This window comes from Neopsephotus bourkii, unplaced genomic scaffold, assembly GCF_033783945.1.
Source record: "Neopsephotus bourkii isolate Nb327-2 ecotype Australia unplaced genomic scaffold, CSIRO-AGI_Nbou_v1 NB_1780, whole genome shotgun sequence".
In the NCBI taxonomy this organism is placed as follows: domain Eukaryota; kingdom Metazoa; phylum Chordata; class Aves; order Psittaciformes; family Psittacidae; genus Neopsephotus; species Neopsephotus bourkii.
Genome location: NW_026902254.1, coordinates 1481259 through 1498523, shown reverse-complemented (window position 1 = coordinate 1498523; position 17265 = coordinate 1481259). Strand labels below are relative to the sequence as shown.

The 17265-nt window shown below is 41.7% G+C and overlaps 1 protein-coding gene across 3 annotated transcripts in view; it reads right to left on the bottom strand.

Annotated features, from left to right (window-relative positions):
- STX18 (syntaxin 18) overlaps positions 1-12480 on the bottom strand; it is a 64563-nt gene extending 52083 nt beyond the window's left edge. Inside the window, exon 1 of one of the 3 annotated variants that reach the window (XM_061379751.1) lies at positions 12276-12480. In XM_061379751.1, coding sequence (XP_061235735.1) covers positions 12276-12440 — 165 coding nt within the window. In that variant the 5' untranslated portion in view covers positions 12441-12480. The remainder of the gene's footprint in view (positions 1-12275) is intronic. The other 2 variants (XM_061379750.1, XM_061379752.1) reach the window with 2 other exon arrangements.
- Between the last annotated feature and the right edge of the window lie 4785 nt (positions 12481-17265).

The following is a 17265-nucleotide window of genomic DNA, read 5'->3' as shown; positions in this document are numbered from 1 at the left end:
ATTAATAGAAATAAAGTGTGCTCTTACAGTAATACAGTAAACTAGTTTCGCCTTATGGTGCATGATCGTGTCTTTACACAACTCTAAAAAACAAAGAAAGGAGATACCCACTTACATACATGAAACTGGGTCAGTGTGCAGATTACATCAATGTAGTGTTATTTAATCAATGAATACATCACATTGGTTAATGATTCCTTCAGTCTTTACAAAAATCATTTACCTGTCTTTGTACATCCATTCATCCTCTGAAACTTGTAAGGAAGGACTCAGAAAAAAAAACTCCCAAACATTAAAAAGTGGTTGATTACTTTGCAGTAACTCACTCCTGTGGTAGAAAATAAGACTAAGCACCCTGTGAAGTCTAATACGGCTATTTCATTTTAGAAATGCTTTAACATACTGTTTCCTGTAAGTTCATTTATTATTAAAAATGAAGACAGAACATTCATACATTCACACAGCGTAAGGTCAGGCTGATCAGAGTCATAGGTCACCTGAGCAGTAGACTGGGATTTGGAAGACCAGTATCCAATTCTTTGCTTTGGTACAAAGCAGTGTCCCATATGTAAAAAGGAATTCTTGAGCCATCCCTACATGCATTAACTCCTGCAATACTTGTTGAGTACTGTATGTATTTTGGAATATATGCACTTGATTTAAGAGATTTCAAGTGATGCAGAATCTACCAAATCAAGGATCAGCTGAACACCACTACAAACAATGATGACTTTTCTCAGCACTGTATCTTATTTTTGCTTTTTCACTAGATCAATGAAAAAAAATGGAGACTTTTTTTTCTTGGGATCATGTCTCCTAAGAAAATTGGATTTAAAAAGTTTCTCACCACTAAGTAGATTTTTCAGATGTCAGCTCATTGAATTTCACACCTCTTTTCTAAAAAACCTCTTCCTCCACCACCACCACATTTCTGGAAAAGGTGGACATCAGAACTGGATGCAACATTTTGTCATTTTAGTAGCACTATATGCTCTTCCTTTAACTGATAATCCCATCTCTGTTTCATTCAACTTGCATCTGTTTAAAACTGAAGTTTCTTTATTTTAGCACTGATTCCTGTCAGTATTTACTAGAAGCTGAAGAGGCCAAATTATGCCCTACCATATCCACAACCTCAATCAATAAATGTCCTGCTTACCCATGCAGAGGTAATATCACACCCAAGAATCTTTGCATAGATGTAATAATTTTTCTATATAGTTGAAGGAGCCATGGCTTAATTTAAGCCTACATAAAGAAACACTTTCCTATCACAAACTGCAGTATGCATCGTGCTGTCCAGCTGAATCGACCCAAGCAAATAACATATAACAAAGACAACTGCAGAAAGGAGATTTTTAAATTAATCAAAAATTTGTAGCTGTCACTAGAAAATGGGTATGCAACACGGTTCTGAAAGAAGAATATCCCATGAACACACACATCTGTTTAATATTACAAGCCAACTGTCAACATCCTAAGTGAAGTTTTAATTTAGTATTTTTTCTCTCTTGATGTTGTACCTTTAGTCAATGCCTTGTGAGAGTATCAGCTTTCTATAAGAAACTGTTAAACATAAAGAAATGTTATTGTAGCATGTTTATAAAATCATAGTTCGAGAACTTTTTATTTTTCTAAAGCCTGACCACAACTTAATTATCTGCAGGACATTCCAAGCTCACAATTGCAAGCTCCAGTTCCCAAGAAATTTTAAACACTATCTACTGTACAGGACATACGGTATTGCAAATACCACAACATGGCAATGTTTCCAAAAGTCAGCATTAGAGCCTTTAGACATGGTTTTTATTTTCAAGAAATATTTGTTGCCTTACTAATCATTAAACGGTTTTCATCACCGTTACATGTCTTTCACATGTCAGTTTGCTATCACCATTTATTTTTAACACAAGTGAACTAGTTATAAAGAAGACAGATATAATATATAACATCTCATGTTATACATGAAGTGTCATAAGAGTAAGCAGTAGGTTCCTCTGCAGCTCACACAATGTTTTGCTTCTTTTCCAGGAAAGAGGAAGAAAAAAAAAAACCCAAACTAACTGCTAAGCTGGAGATAATGGGGGAGTGTGTGTGAAACAAAACCATTAGTTCAGTCAAAAACTCCCAAAGGAAAGCTGGAATTTCTTTAAGAAAGAGAAATCTCAAAAAGCCTGAGAATTCAAAATCGTTTCTATTCTGCAAAAACATCCAAACCACCCAAAAACAGGCAAGAAAAAAAACGATGATGCAATTACATCTGTTTTACTTACACATGTCAATCTGAAAACCAGACAATACAAGATTTCTAGAACAACTCAGAACTCCAAAAGTATGTTTTCCTCCCCAGAATATCAATACTCCGTAGAACACCTTGGTTTCAACACATTGCTGACCAACTCCCCCGTCTTCCTGCCCCTTTAACAAAATTCTCCCTTTTCTGAAGGCTGAGGAGTCTAGCTAATCTGCACTCTCCAGCAGCTGCTGCCATAGAGCCAGAGTAAGGAGTCCCACCACGCTCATGGTGGGCTGCTAAAAAAACCAGGGCTCTGCTCTCCGCTCTTCTTTTACCTGCCAGGCCTCTGGTGTCTATTTCATTCCAGAAACCCCCGCAAGTCCTGCAGCAAGATTATTTCTGGTCTTCTAAATGTAGTGATATTTTACTTTCACCTGGACTAAACCTTTGAGGACTTACTTTACTTGCCATTAAAAAAAACTAAAACACTGAACAACCACATAAGAATTCTGATTAGAATATTACTCCATATGAGACATCTAATAAATTTATGATGCAATCCCAAAACCCTTTCAATCACAGACCAACATAATGTTTAAAATAATCCTCACAGAACCTCTACCAACATTCATGAGAACCCCCTTTCATGCTTGCTATCCAACTGAAACATGGAGAGGTGGGAAACACCAGTCTGTTGCATCTTGTACTATGGAAATTCAATATTCAATTTAGCATAGTGAGATTAAATCCACATTCAAAACCATTTAGAAATCAACCAAAAAAGGAAATATCCAGTGGGAAACATCAAGCAATCTATTAATAGTGGGAAAGCAAAGATTGAAAGGAAGCTGGATTAGATTTAACTGTATCTGGTTTTTGTTTTGTTTGGTTTCCAAATGCCGGACAATACCTACAGAAACGGAATAGACTGAAATTTAAGTAGATGTAGTAAATCTGCTTCTCTTGCTCTCACCACCCTCCATCAAAAGGGAAGGCAGAGTCAGAATCAAAGAGTAAAAAGGGACAACAAAAACCTCAGGGCTGGTACCTGATCACTACAAAATGTCATTTTGGGGCAGACAGAAAGCTTTGACACACCACCCTGAAGACAGGAAACCAACATTTTCAAGCAAGTATCCGTCATTTAAAATTCTAGGCAATTAGATCACACTGTAATATTTTTAACACTAAAGCACATTTTCTCAGAATTGCTGGAAACAATTCATAGCTCCAATTTTCACTCTTTAATCGCTGTCACTGCTGAAGCTATCGTACCAGGTTTTAGTATTTGCCAGCCTGACACATATTTTCAAGCACAGTGGTCTGAAGTTTCAAAGACAGAGCATATAATTACATAATCTTTCACTGAAAAATTACATCCTTCGTTTTATTTTGACCTCACTGATAATGCCTGGAAAAGTAAACCCCAACAGTTAAATCTCTAACAAGTCACACTAATATTAAGTCTGCTTATTTTTAAGTTGATTTCTGTCCCAAACAAGAGACTTTAATAAACATAAATACAGAGCCCAAAGCTTCTAGTGATGGCAATGTGTCAAAGTACTCAAAATAACGAGCTGTTCTTGCTCCAAGATCTTTGATACAGAACTCTGAGAAACAGTAAAAAGCATAAAAGCATCCATTAAATCCACTAACCTGTAAGTTGCATTCTCGCACTTCCATTTCCCTTCCTTTCTTTCCTATTTAATGTACCCTGTCATAACCTCCATATGCTTTCCTGTTGTTGATTCTTTACCCATATTTCTACCTCTCATGTTAGACTGTCTCTTCTCCAACCTACGTCATTCTATTCCAGCTAAGCTTACTCACTTTCTGTTGCCTTCTATTGAATTACTCCAGATTTTCAGATGCCACAGGAGCCACCACCCTGTTCGTAGCCCACCTTTCTCCTTCTTCAGATGTCATGTTAATGTAACCTGTGTTGGAAACTACAGATGATAAACCTCAGCTTTACTCCACTTTCACATGTACTACGGAAGTCCATAAATTTTATCCTTATTTGTGGCAAGATGACAAATCAAGGACTCACAGGAGGTGTCAGTTTAATGGACAACCATAGTCAGAAAAGAGTTCATAGTGACCAGCAACACGATATAACATTTCCTCCAACAACAAAGTCATGAAAGAACCTCCCACAACCAAGCTGGAGGTGAGGACAAAGACAACGCCCTCAAAACAGGAACTGCAGCCTCAGATACTTTTGGACTCCTCCGCACCACATGAGGTCCAGTTAGTCAAAACAAAACTAACAGACGACCAAGGAAAGCTGTCTCCCAAGCCAACTTTCAATCCTGCTGTTCAGTTACAGTCAGAAAATAATTCCCATGGAGTTAAGAATGTACTTCAAAACAAACAAACAAAGCAGTGGGGGACAAGGAGAGACATTTGCACTGACATTTCCCAAAATGTAACTCTTCCCCCAAGGCCAGTCTATACCCTCACCACTGTTACTGATCTGAGTTTTGCCAAAACCAGAAGCATCACAAGGGAAACATTAGTGAATTGGCAGTTAATCCTTTCGCATTAAACAAGGTCAGCATTGTATTTGTCTCCAAAAATCTTAAAAACCATCTTTTCTCTGCTATTTCCTTTCTGGCTTTTTAAGTGTTTCTCCTCTACTAATTAAAATTATCAAGTCCTTTCCCCTCCATCTCTCAGGCTAAGTTTCTTCTCTAACAAGGACAGAAGAAATGAGAAGTAAAAACAAGAAATATTCGTAATAAAAACCTAACATTACTCATAATTTGCAGAGGGGAAGAGATAAATCTGAAATCTTAGAAAGACCTACACTGTAACACCCCACTTGAAAAAGTGTCACTTAGAATTGTATTTTCTGCCAAGAAAATGAGGGAGGGAAACCCACATGCATGCAAAAGAGTACAAAATGCAGCAACAGCTGTGAACTTAGAGGAAAAAAGTGACTTTATAACTGTACATGGGATAAGTCAGAACTAATTCTAATTTGCCCAGGGGGGTTGTGGAGTCTCCTACATTGGAGATATTCAAGGCCCGCCTGAACAAGTTCCTGTGTGATGTACTCTAGGTTACCCTGCTCTTGCAGGGGGGTTGGACTAGATGATCTTTTGAGGTCCCTTCCAACCCGTGATTCTGTGACCTCAGCTGTGGGCCCCAATTTATTAGAACTTACCTCTCATTAAAAGTTAAATGAACTGAAATATCACTTGCTGTCCAGAATTTGGCACAGTCATTAATTTCTAATAAAGACTATAATTGGGTATAGCATAAGCAGTATACATTTCCTTTCCTCCAAATATTCTTTCATGGGACTTACTGTTATGTAATCATTACAGTCAAAACGATGATATAAACTAACCTTATTACATCAGATTTTTTTTTAGTTTGAGTATAAAACCAAAAACATTCAAGTACACCATTTTAACCATTTTTGGCCATTTCCCTCAAACCACTGTTTAGTGTCAGCTATTCAACTACAACAAAAGTAGCTCACTACATGACCATGAAGTCTTCAATGCACTGCCTGTGTTCTGCCACGGACTTTAACCCCGCCCATTCAGGTCTATTCTAAACCTGGCAAATAAGTGTCCCATTCTATGAAAGTTAATATAGCAAGATGGCCTTTTCATTAATTAGGATATTTCTCTGTTGTTTAAACAGCTTCAATATAATCTGATGCATTCTGGAGACACCAACCTGAACTTGACTCAGAGCCAGCAGCATAATAACTATTGTCATATTCCAATAAAACGTTTAGTACTTTGAATTTTTATTTTCATTTACCTTCACTTTTTAAACAGTAATGATGTTACTCCCTGCATCAACAGAGTGGTACCTGCCTATCACCAAAGCTACTTATATCCAAAAGCAGGCAGTGGAAAAGCCCATGAACCTCCCAATCTACAAGCCAACTCTTTTTTCTTACAATATTAAAATTGTATTAAGCAAGAAGAATCCTTTGCTTGAAATCTCTATCTAATAATCTACTACTGTTTTCCAAGCTGGTTTTGATCAGTAAATCCCTAGAAATTTTCCAGTGAGCATGCAGACTTGTCCTTCTCTATTAGTGCCATGTACTAGCTACAGATTATTTACTGTAACCAGATTCACTGCACATTTTTAATGCCTGAATTTTATTCTTGGGACCTCTTCAAACAATCCTGAATAGTCTGAAAGGGATCAGAAAGTATGTATGGTTAAAAACACTTTTAATGGTGCTACATCAATAATTATGTCATGCTATTCAAGGTGGTCCTATAGGGTCAACTTTGGGGACCAGATACTGGTTTTGGCATTTCTCATGCTTTTTTAGGCTTTATTAATACAGTGACAAAGATTGATTGATTGATGGCTTGGCTTCGCATGTGATGATTTGGGAAGGGTTTTACCCACGCTCACTACAAGCACGATGACCAAGGGCATGTGGGATATGCAAATCTAGTTAGAAAAGAGGCTGCTTAGGCAATCAGGAAGTTTCTGACCAGGACTGTCAACTCCTGGGCAATCTCGAGCAACCCATGCCCTGATACACCCGCATGCAAGGTTGGATCTGCAGCTTCCCATGCACCTTGTCACCTGCCGATTCGACCCTCGCCTGTCCATACAGACAAGTGAGAGTAAACCCCTTCAGCCTGCTCAGTGGATTTTTCAGGTGAGGGTGCAGAACTGGCCCCACTCTTTACCCCTGAGGTTTAACTGCCATGGCCTAGCTAGCTAGGATGGTGACAGCAAAGTCCTCAGGTCATAGGTTTTGTGAGAGTGTCGATCTCTTCGATGGAAGACCTTACAAGGCTAGACAAGTTCCATCTGCCCGGGTTTGAAGATAGGAGTTTTCCCTCTCCTATGGGGAAAGCCTGTCTTTGCTAACGAAGATTGAGGAACGGCTTTAACCCACGCATTCTGAACAAGACTGTCACCTCCTGGGTCAATCTCGAGCAACCGATGACGTAAAAGCACAACATGAAGCGAATGACAAAGATTAAGGCACTGTAAACACCACATACAAACACCCCAGCCTTTTCTTCTCCGACAAGAATGCTCTAAAAACCAAATTGCACAAAGATGGGACATGTTTGGGACCCAGGACAAAACATCAGCTCTCCATCTCTTCCAATAGCAATGCTACTTTGAAATATCCTGTGGGTTTTGTCCAATCTGCTGTACTTACGCAGGTATGCATGAAAGGCTGTTTTACTCAGAGGATGTAAAACAAAACGTAAAAGCTAAAAATTAAGTCAGGTGGCCTTGAAATCAAAAGGTTTCTCAAAATTTATATTCAATGTCATTTGGTTTGGCTTTCGTAAGAACCAGTTTTGGAGACAAGTTTTATGTGGGGATTTTTCCTATTCATTACATATTTGTACAGAGCAGCTGAATATATTTTTGATGTGAATATTGGCCTATCATACCAATTTTTTTTGAAGAATCAGTTAATCATCCTACAGAATCCATACACAGAAGTTATATGAGTAACAGATGTTGCAGCCTCATGAACCTGGCATCCTTATGCGTTCAACAGTTTCAAACACAGACATTTGATCATTCTGAAATTCTGCATTTAAAGACTAAGAAACATTTAACCTTTCAAATTTTCCATTCTCAAGGATATGTTTTCAGATAGGTCTGGTATTGCTTTTGAAGGATTCATGCTCCACCACTTCATTTTTTAGCTTTCTGCAAAACCTTAGAGAAGAGAATCTCCCTAGTGAAACACAAAATTTCATTCATGGCTGCAATCAAGCCCACCATGAAATTCTGCTTGACTATTAACAGATATTTATTTCTGTAACAGGCTGTATCAGCCCTGATTCCATTTCTCCAACACATACTGAACAGTCAGCAATGATAAAAAGTTCATTCCTTCAACACACTCAGGTAACTAAGAAAGAAGCATATTTGGCAGGGGGTATTCTCATTAGGTCATCTTGCCTCAAAAAAGTAACAGGAAAGGCTTCAATAGTCAGGTTTCCTAATATTGTCCTAGGACAGAAGTTCAAGTGTCAAGCACCTTCCAAAGCTGACAACCTTTTAAAATATCCAGATCTGCAGGTTTAAGACCATGGTAATGTTGTGAATGAGTGCCACATATACTGGGCCTCCACTATACCTGAACTGCTCATGTTTGTTCCCAAGCACTTACTTCAAGGCTGCAGCAGGGAGATGGCCAAAGGAAATGTGACCCTGTAGGAAGCCCATGCTGGAGCAGGCCCCTGTCAGGATCTGTGGCCCCATGAAGAGAGGAGCCCACACTGGAGCAAGTCTGCTGTGAGTTGTGACCCCAGGGGGGATACAGTCTGGAACAGTCCATTCCTGAAGGATGCACCCCATGAAGGGACCCATGCTGGAGCAGTTAATGAAGAACTGCAGCCTGTGGGAAGGACTCATGTTGGAAAGGTTCATGAAGGAATGCCTGCTGTGGGAGGTACTCCATGGTGGAGCACGGGAAAAGCATGAGGAGTCCTCCCCTGAGGAGGAAGAAGCAGCAGAGACAACGTGTGATGAACTTACCACAACCCCCATTCCATGTGCCCCTGTACCACTGGGGGGAGGAAATGGAGAAAACCGGGAAGAGAGGGGTGGGAAGAAGGTGTTTTAAGATTCAGTTTTTATTTCTCATTATCCCACTCTGATTTGATCGGTAATAAATCAGATTTTTTCCCCCAAGTTGAGTCTGTTTTGTCCATGACAGTAACTGGTGAGTGATCTGTCCCTGCCCTTACCTCAATCCATGAGCCTTTTGTTATACTTCCTCTCTTTCCTCTCCCCTGTGCAGCTGAGGAAGGGAGTGACAGAACAGCTTTGATGGGCACCCGGTGTCCAGCCAGGGTCAACCCACCATAACTACATAAGCCTGTCAACGTATACACTGCATTTCAAATAGCTGGGTTACCGTAAAAGTCTAAAAGAAAAAGTGCTGGTTTTGTTTCAATTGACCAAAAAGCACTACCATATACATAATGAATTCTAACAGTCTTTTTTTGAGTTGCAAGCAATGGAAAGTCTGTCACTGTTATTGCAGATTTCTTGTAGGGAATCCTTCAACAATCATTTCTTATCTGTTCCTAGTCGATATGTAACTGGTGAGCAGGTGGTGAGATGCCAGAAACATTCATCATATGTGCATCATTAGTCACCTTTCACCACGTATCAGCCAACCCAACCTTGTACAATGCAGCTGATAGACCAAAACAACCCAAACCAAATAAACAGTTATGAGTCAACGCCAGGGCAAAGAAAATCCTTTTATAGGCATAACATTCATCTTCGGTTTAGAAGAGCACCCATGGGCAAACAGGACAGTTTTGTCACAGTTTAATAAATGTTAATGACCAGCAACAGCAGCTTCTGCTACTACTGCCACAATGACTTTATATAACTTCATAACATCCTTGTGTTACCAAGGCAGCCTCACATACAAACGCCTTCATCAGCTTCCCAGAGGCTGCAACAACACAGTGTATATATATATACACACATATATATACACACACACATATATATATGAGCACAAAACAGCTTTGAAAAGAAATACAAATTAATGCAGAGCCATTAAGTACTTTTTGCGACTAATGCAAAATACCAAGAGCACACAAAATGTATCCTCCCATTTTTGATTTCCCACACACTGCTGATTCAAGTGAAAGCTCTGATATTCCCTATTCTCTCTGCCTACTCCAGTCCACCTAAAAAATCATGTTAAGACTGAGAACATAAAAGAAGACTTTATAACTTATCTCCCAGGTGCAACGAAACTTTACCATAAATACAGAAGCCCACTGTGCAGACACAGAGCTTCCTTAGGGAAGAAAAATGAAATTCAATGGAAAATAAGGAACTGTTACAACTTTGCCGGCTTCTTCTCCAAATATTAAGTACCTTCAATCTTCCTTCTTAAACACCACTTAAGAGTCTGTCTCCAAAAAAGACCAGAAACGAAAAAAGTAAACATTTCCATAGTCCTCAAATCCTGCAGCAAAACTCATAGTCCTTTGGGGCAGGGGGAAAGGAGGAAGAAAGTTCCCACAGCAGAGGACTACGGCTGGGCAGCGAGAAGAAGAACGTGAGGCTAGGCTTCAGTATGAACCGAATTCAAGAAAGAAAACCAAAACCGGGAGGCAGCAAATGCAAGGAGGCATTGGTGATAGGAAGACACAGAAAAGACTACGAAGGAGGAAGAAGTAGATGTCAGCCTAGTCTGAAGCTATAAATTATTTGGAATACAGACACTGAAACTGAGAAGGAAGAACTGAATGCCCCATCCCAGGCAGTATCCAAGACCAGGCTGGACAGGGCTTTGAGCAACCTGGTCTAGTGGAAGGTGCCCCTGCCCACAGCAGTGGGTTGGACCTAGGTGAGCTTTAAGGTCCCTTCCAACCCAAGCCATTATGTGACTGTGAAGTGCAGGCAATAGTGGAGGCAACTGGACAAAAGGTAAAACACTTCAGAGGGAACCACCAGAAGTCTACAGTTATAAGAGTATCTAGAATGGAACCTAAAAATCTCAGATTTCCTCTTGATACCACAAATAACTGTGAAACACTTTGACAGAGCATCCACACACTGTCTAGAGCTAAACCTTTAGAGAGCAACAACCTGCCCTCAGCACCAGCCCAAGTGCTGGAGTTCTGAATGGAAGATTTAAAAATCACAGCTGTGTTGATGATGGAGATAAATGCCAACATGATGCCCCCTGATAGTCAATCATTTATTGAATTCTAGGAATTTATACACACAAATAGTGTTAAAAATTAGAAAGACTGCCCTGGGGTAAAACTGAAGGAGCCCATTCTCTCTAACACTGCAGAACGTGGAGTATCTGCATCAGGAGATGCAGTGGGGGGAAAAAAGGTAGCTTTCAGAGTAAAAGAGCTTGACTGTAGTTTTATGGACTGGTGTGACCACTGCAGATCGATCCCTATCACTCACAGTGAACAAGTCACTTATTAACCATAACAAAAACTTGCTTTATATTCTTTTAACAGGTACCCAACTTGACACCCTGTGCTTAGGCCTCTAAACAATCACTGAGCTACTGAACATCAAGTGTTACAATTTACATTGTTTTTTTAGTACTCTCTCAGAACTGGAAAACATACAATAAGCACAGAAATGTGGCATTAATATCTACACCTGAAAACTAAATTATTCATAACTTAGAAAATGACAGAACAAGCTTATTTGTGTGTTGTTTAGTCCTAAACTTGCATTTGCGCTCCGTAAGCCTGTCTCCTCAGAAAGTCCTTTCCTCTGAGTTTTATAAAATACAGTCCAGTGCCTTATTAAACATCTGTTATTCAAACCCTGCTTTGGTACCAGACTTTTTTTCCCTGCCTTTTACTGAGTATGAAGCAAAATAACCTGCGATAAATTTGGTTTACAGCATGACGACTGAAGACTGTCAACAGTGCTGGTCAGCCTTCAGCTCTGTAATTCCTTAACTTCTCAGTGACTGCTGTCTTTTCAAAACTTGAAATGTTCTAGTTGCCTTTGTACATTTTAATGTAGTTTGTACATTTTGCAATTTGTACAGAAGTGGCTCTTCAGAGCCATACGGTGTGACAAACCGAAAGCAAAACTGAAGACAGAATACAGGGTGCAACATTACAAGCGCTTATGCTCACACCTGCTTACAGGAGCGTTCTCTTACGTGGCAACTGGCATGAGGAAATACTCATAGCAATGCACGCACGGCCGCGGCCCACACCAGGCGCCACAGCCCGCCCGGAAGGGGCCGCGGCCGGCAGAGACCCCGGGACGGTCCCGCCGGGAGAAGGCGGGAGGCAGGCGGACTCTCAGCCTTTCCCTGCCGGGCTCGGCTCTCACGCTGCACTGCCACCCTCCCGGCCCGCACCCGTGTGGGAAAGAGCCGCCCCCGGGGCAGCCTGCGGGCGACTCTGGGGCCCTCTCGCTCGCCCCGGTCGTCGGGTAGGGCTGGACGTGGCGGCCCGCTCCGCGGCGGGCTGAAGCGGGGGGGCTGCTCGGGGGACGCCCCGGCTGCCGCTCGCCCTCCGCGCGGGGCCCGGCTGCTCGGCGCCGCACTCACCACTTCCCGGGCCCGGCCGGTGAAGTCGCTCTTGGACCGGGCGGCGCTCCGCTTGAGCAGCTCGTCCCTAGCGTTGTCACCCGCCGCCGCCACCCCCAGCGCCTTGTTGCGGGTCTTCACTGTCTTCACGCTGGCCTTGAAGAGCAGGGTGATGTCCACCGCCATGGCGGCCCGCCCCTCAACCGGCGCCGGTGCCGCTGCGCACCCTTCCCTGCGCAACTTAGCTCGGCGCGGCGCGTTCCGGGCCAGGCCAGTCCCGTCCCAGGGCTCCTGGCCCGCTCGCTGCTACGGGGCAATGCTCCTACGTAGCCTATCGGAGCCCCCTAGGCTACAGCGGAGTGTGCCGTACCGGGCACTGAGAGCTTAGAGCGGGCGCACTTAGGTCAGGAAGAAGCGTGCGCCTCCCGCCCGTACAGCCCAGCAGGAGCCAGCTCCTAAGCGGAACGGCCGGAGCGGTGCTATCTCTGTCCGGCTCTGGTCTAACAACCACCCTGTGGAATAAAAGCTGTGCTCCACAGAACTTTGGCGTCCGGACTACGCCGCGGTGGCGCCGGAGCAGGTGTCACCAGGTGGTGCTGTTAGACACAGTCTGCCAAGATCTTAGCTTGGCAACTGAAAGTTATGGCCGCACAGGTTAATTAGGGCTGATGAGTGCATGTCAGCAGATCTGCACTGGGGTCTGGGGTGGCCGCTGGTGTGAGATTCCGGCAGAAAGTGGCCACAGGTGTGTGTGCCCTGGTTGTGTACCTGTGAGCTGTACAGGTGGAGAACCTACACCCAGAACAGGTAGCGATGGTTTCTTCTCTACTGGGAATCTGGCCAATGAGGTCCTCAATCTGCTGCCATCCAGCACGGCGACAGTATCACACCGGTACCTGGAAGGTGTATCACACAGTTACAATGCAGATCTGTTTGAGATCTGACCGATCCTGAAGAAAGCTTTGTGAAGCAACCTTTGTTGTTGAGGCAACTTTATTACCAGGTTCTGTGCAGTAGACCAGCTGTGTGACATTGCGTGTCAAAGAGAGGAAAATATGTGACCAAATAACTAGTAGTGATCTTATGTTTTATTACATTGATAGATACCATACAATGCTCTGGGGTCCAGCAGATACGATGTAGTTTTTAACTGCGCTCTCACTGACCTGAGACAGTCTCCAAAGAACACAGTTTCAAACTCCTGCCTCTCCCCAGTGGACTGGAACTTAATCAACCACAACTATTTTTCCTATTTACTCCAGAGTATCAGGCTTTCTTCCTACGCTGATTACTATTCTCAGTTCAATTCTCATCAATTTAGCTTTAGCTATGGATTAGCTGTTTCCTTATAGTTATATTGTAATAGTATTCATTCCTATTCTGTTATTGTAGCTCTGTTTTAAATGGAGTTTTTGTTGTGGCACAGATGTGTATTCCTGATTAAAGGAAGAGGCTGTTTCAAGTCCCTGTCCTCGGTGCTGGATTTACCATGAAAATATGTTTAAGGTATTAAAAACTGGGCAACAAAGGAGATTAAATTTTTAATTCCAGGAATGACAGCAGTAGTTTATTGAACTTTGAGCCTTTGCTCTTTCAAGATTAAGAAATTCAGTATAAAAATACTTTAGCAAAGGACAGAAAGCCAACCATATACAGTGTGGCATCAACAGGAGCATGACCAGCAGGTCAGAGGAGGTGATCCTGCCCCTCTACTCTGCTCTTGTGAGACCTCACTTGGAGTACTGTGTGCAGTTCTGGTGTCCTCAACATAAAAAGGACATGGATCTGTTGGAACAAGCCCAGAGAAGGGCCAAGAGGATGATCAGGGGACTGGAGCACCTACTGTATGAAGATAGGCTGAGAAAGTTGGGGCTGTTCAGCCTGGAGAAGAGAAGGCTGCATGGAGACCTCATCTTCCAGTATCTGAAAGGGGCCTATAGGGATGCTGGGGAGGGACTCTTCATTAGGGACTGTAGTGATAAGACAAGGGGTAATGGGTTAAAACTTAAACAGGGGAAGTTTAGATTGGGTATAAGGAAGAAGTTCTTTACTGTAAGAGTGGTGAGGCACTGGAATGGGTTGCCCAGGAAAGCTGTGAATGCTCCATCCCTGGTGGTGTTCAAGGCCAGGTTGGACAGAGCCTTGGGTGACATGGTTTAGTGTGAGGTGTGCCTGCCCATGGCAGGGATTGGAACTAGATTATCTTAAGGTTCTTTCCAACCCTAACTGTTCTATGGTTCTATGACATATTTAATAAAGACATGGAATTTACACATAGTATATCAAGTACTTTCAGGTATGTTTTCTAATATTGATTGTCTTCCTATTCTTTGAATTATCAAAACCAGAGTAAGCACACTTAATAAAATTTTGAGAGTGTCTTGATCACTCTTGAATGGCGCAGTTGACATGCTGGAGGGAAGGGATGCCGTCCACAGGGACCTTGACACACTAGAGAGGTGAACTCATGAGGTTCAAGAGCAAGTGCAGGTTCTTACACATGGGTCAGGGCAGTCCGAAGCACAACAAGGACCTTAAATGGAAATTCTTTGGGAACAAGATTGTGTCTTTAGTTCTACTTTAACTTATTTATTTATTTTTACTTATACTGGTCACATGCTTTGTGTATGTGATCAGTAGTTACTGAAAAACACTCCAAAACAGTAATTGTAATATTGTACGATCAATTTTGAACCTCAACAGTCTTAAGACTCCCATTCAGGTACAAGAAAATGAACAGAGACACACTTTAAAAGAAATGCATTATTAAAATCCCATATAGCTGATCTCATCTGTCAGAAATGGACTGAACAGTTAATCTGGCAAAGGAAAAAGTTAAACGACCTTTTAAATGTGAAAGAGGGTTGCTCAAATAGTCTAACTCATTATGTACATAATACCCAGGGCCTCTACTGTAGAGATAAATAGATACCTTTGAAGATTACAAATGCTTTAAAATCAGTTGCTAAGAACTGGTGCCCGGAGCTTTTATTTGAACTTGATCCTAGCTTCCTGTATACAGTAACTGCATCTACTCAGTACTTATTTGCACTTCCACAGCCACCTTGTTTTGAAAGTTTAAAGCTTACTTTGGAGCAGATAGGTTTCAATAATACATGCTGGAGCTTCCTGTAATTGCTAAAAAGACTAACCTTGAAATTTAAGATTTTAAGGTTGGAGTAAAATTCCAAAACACACACAAAGGCCTACAGTCCCACCACAAGCAATGCAGGCAAATCTGTAAGAACACATGCACTGTGCACTCAGTTGTGACTAAGCAGGAGCATGCCTGGAAGAGGAGGAATTAGGAGCTTACGAACTGCAGTTTTGTGCACTGTGTGAGGACAGCATGGTGATCATCAGCTCTTGGTCTACTTGCTTATCCTGGGCAAACCTGCCAGGGAAAGGGAGTCAATGTTTCCCTGTGGTTATCAATCAATGGGACCATTAAACAGGGGCCAGTGGGTTCATCTCCACTTAGAGACAGGTAACTCCTGAAATTGTAATTGCCTTTTGTGTGAGAGGTAAACAAAAAGGATAAAGCTCCTAAACATCTTCCCTTCCGATGCACTCCAGCTACAAAGGTCCTAATCTGGCACAGACAATAGAAAACTACATGCGATCGATTTTATATATTTTGGGGTTTTTTTCTGGCATAGACTCTGTATCTTTCTTTATGCAATGGTAGTGTTGCAAACTGAACAAAATATCAAAAGGAAAGCAATTTGCTTACAGCACATCTGTAATCAACACAGATCAAAAGGGAAGAAGCTGTATTTGATGACTGTTTAAACTTTCAAGCCAATAGCATGTATGCTCATTGGCTAAAAATCAAAGCAAACACAAGTTTGTGGATGTATAAAGGAATCTCCTTTGGTGTTTAAAAGTAGGATTAGAAGACAGTATACACTGTACAAAGGAAGTGGTGTCACTGTGTACAGTGAAACACGGTTTTGTGGAAAGAATGGATATGAATTGCATAGCTACAAGCAGCTTGTACTGTCTGAGGCAACAAATATTCAATGCTAGAAAACACTTTAATTTGCAGTAACATCAAAGTTCTGTTATTCCCCTTGAAACTAGACCATCAAACCATAATTTACAACTAAAACAATTTAAAAAATAGATGTAAAATATTTTTATATATCATAGATATAAAAAATTCACGTGAGATATATTTTTGCCTAAAAAATATCTGTATATACAATGTCTAACAATAGAAATTCAGAGAAAAAAGTGATAACTTGATTTTCCAATTGTTCAAAAAGCATATTTAGTTCTTAGAGATGTTATGTTAAAACCATTCTTTACTTGTAATGTATATCCTAACATGATACATGCAATCTAATCTACATCATCAAAGAAGTGTGTGTTCAGTGCAATTCAGCTTGATCTAGAAAAGCGTTAGAGATCTGGCAGGTAAGAATAATTCTCAGAAGTGCTGATTCTTCCTCCCACAAATGGAAACACTCATGACCACCATGTGGGCTGATGTCAAGGAGACGCCCAATGCCCTGTGCTGGGGTGCCCCTGGCTGCACATCTCCCCTCACGCTGGGGCAGTAGGACAACCTGTACTGTCCAGGTCCTGCTCTGCTGGCTGTGGTATTGCAACCAGCTCCCTAACCCTCAGCAAGCAGCTGGTGCTCACTCTGCCCTGAGATTGGGCACCTAAATACCATCATTTTGACTGTAATAGTTAGAACAAATAAGGCCAGGAGACAAAGCCTTATAAATTGGGCAGCAGTCAACACAAAGGAATCTCAATGCAGAGTTCTTGCAAGTATAATTTAATACAGGTAGTTAAAATCCCTATGTATGCCAGCCTATAGGGCCTTAGAAATGAGATAAAAACAGGCACAAGCTGGACAGGCCTGGATTTTGCACGTCTGCCCACCATGTTGGATGCAAGAGGATTTGGCTTGAAAATACATATGAAATAAATACCATGTGTGTGGGATGCTTGCATTGTCCCACGGGTTCTGAGTTACTAGCACTGAGCAGAGCTAAGA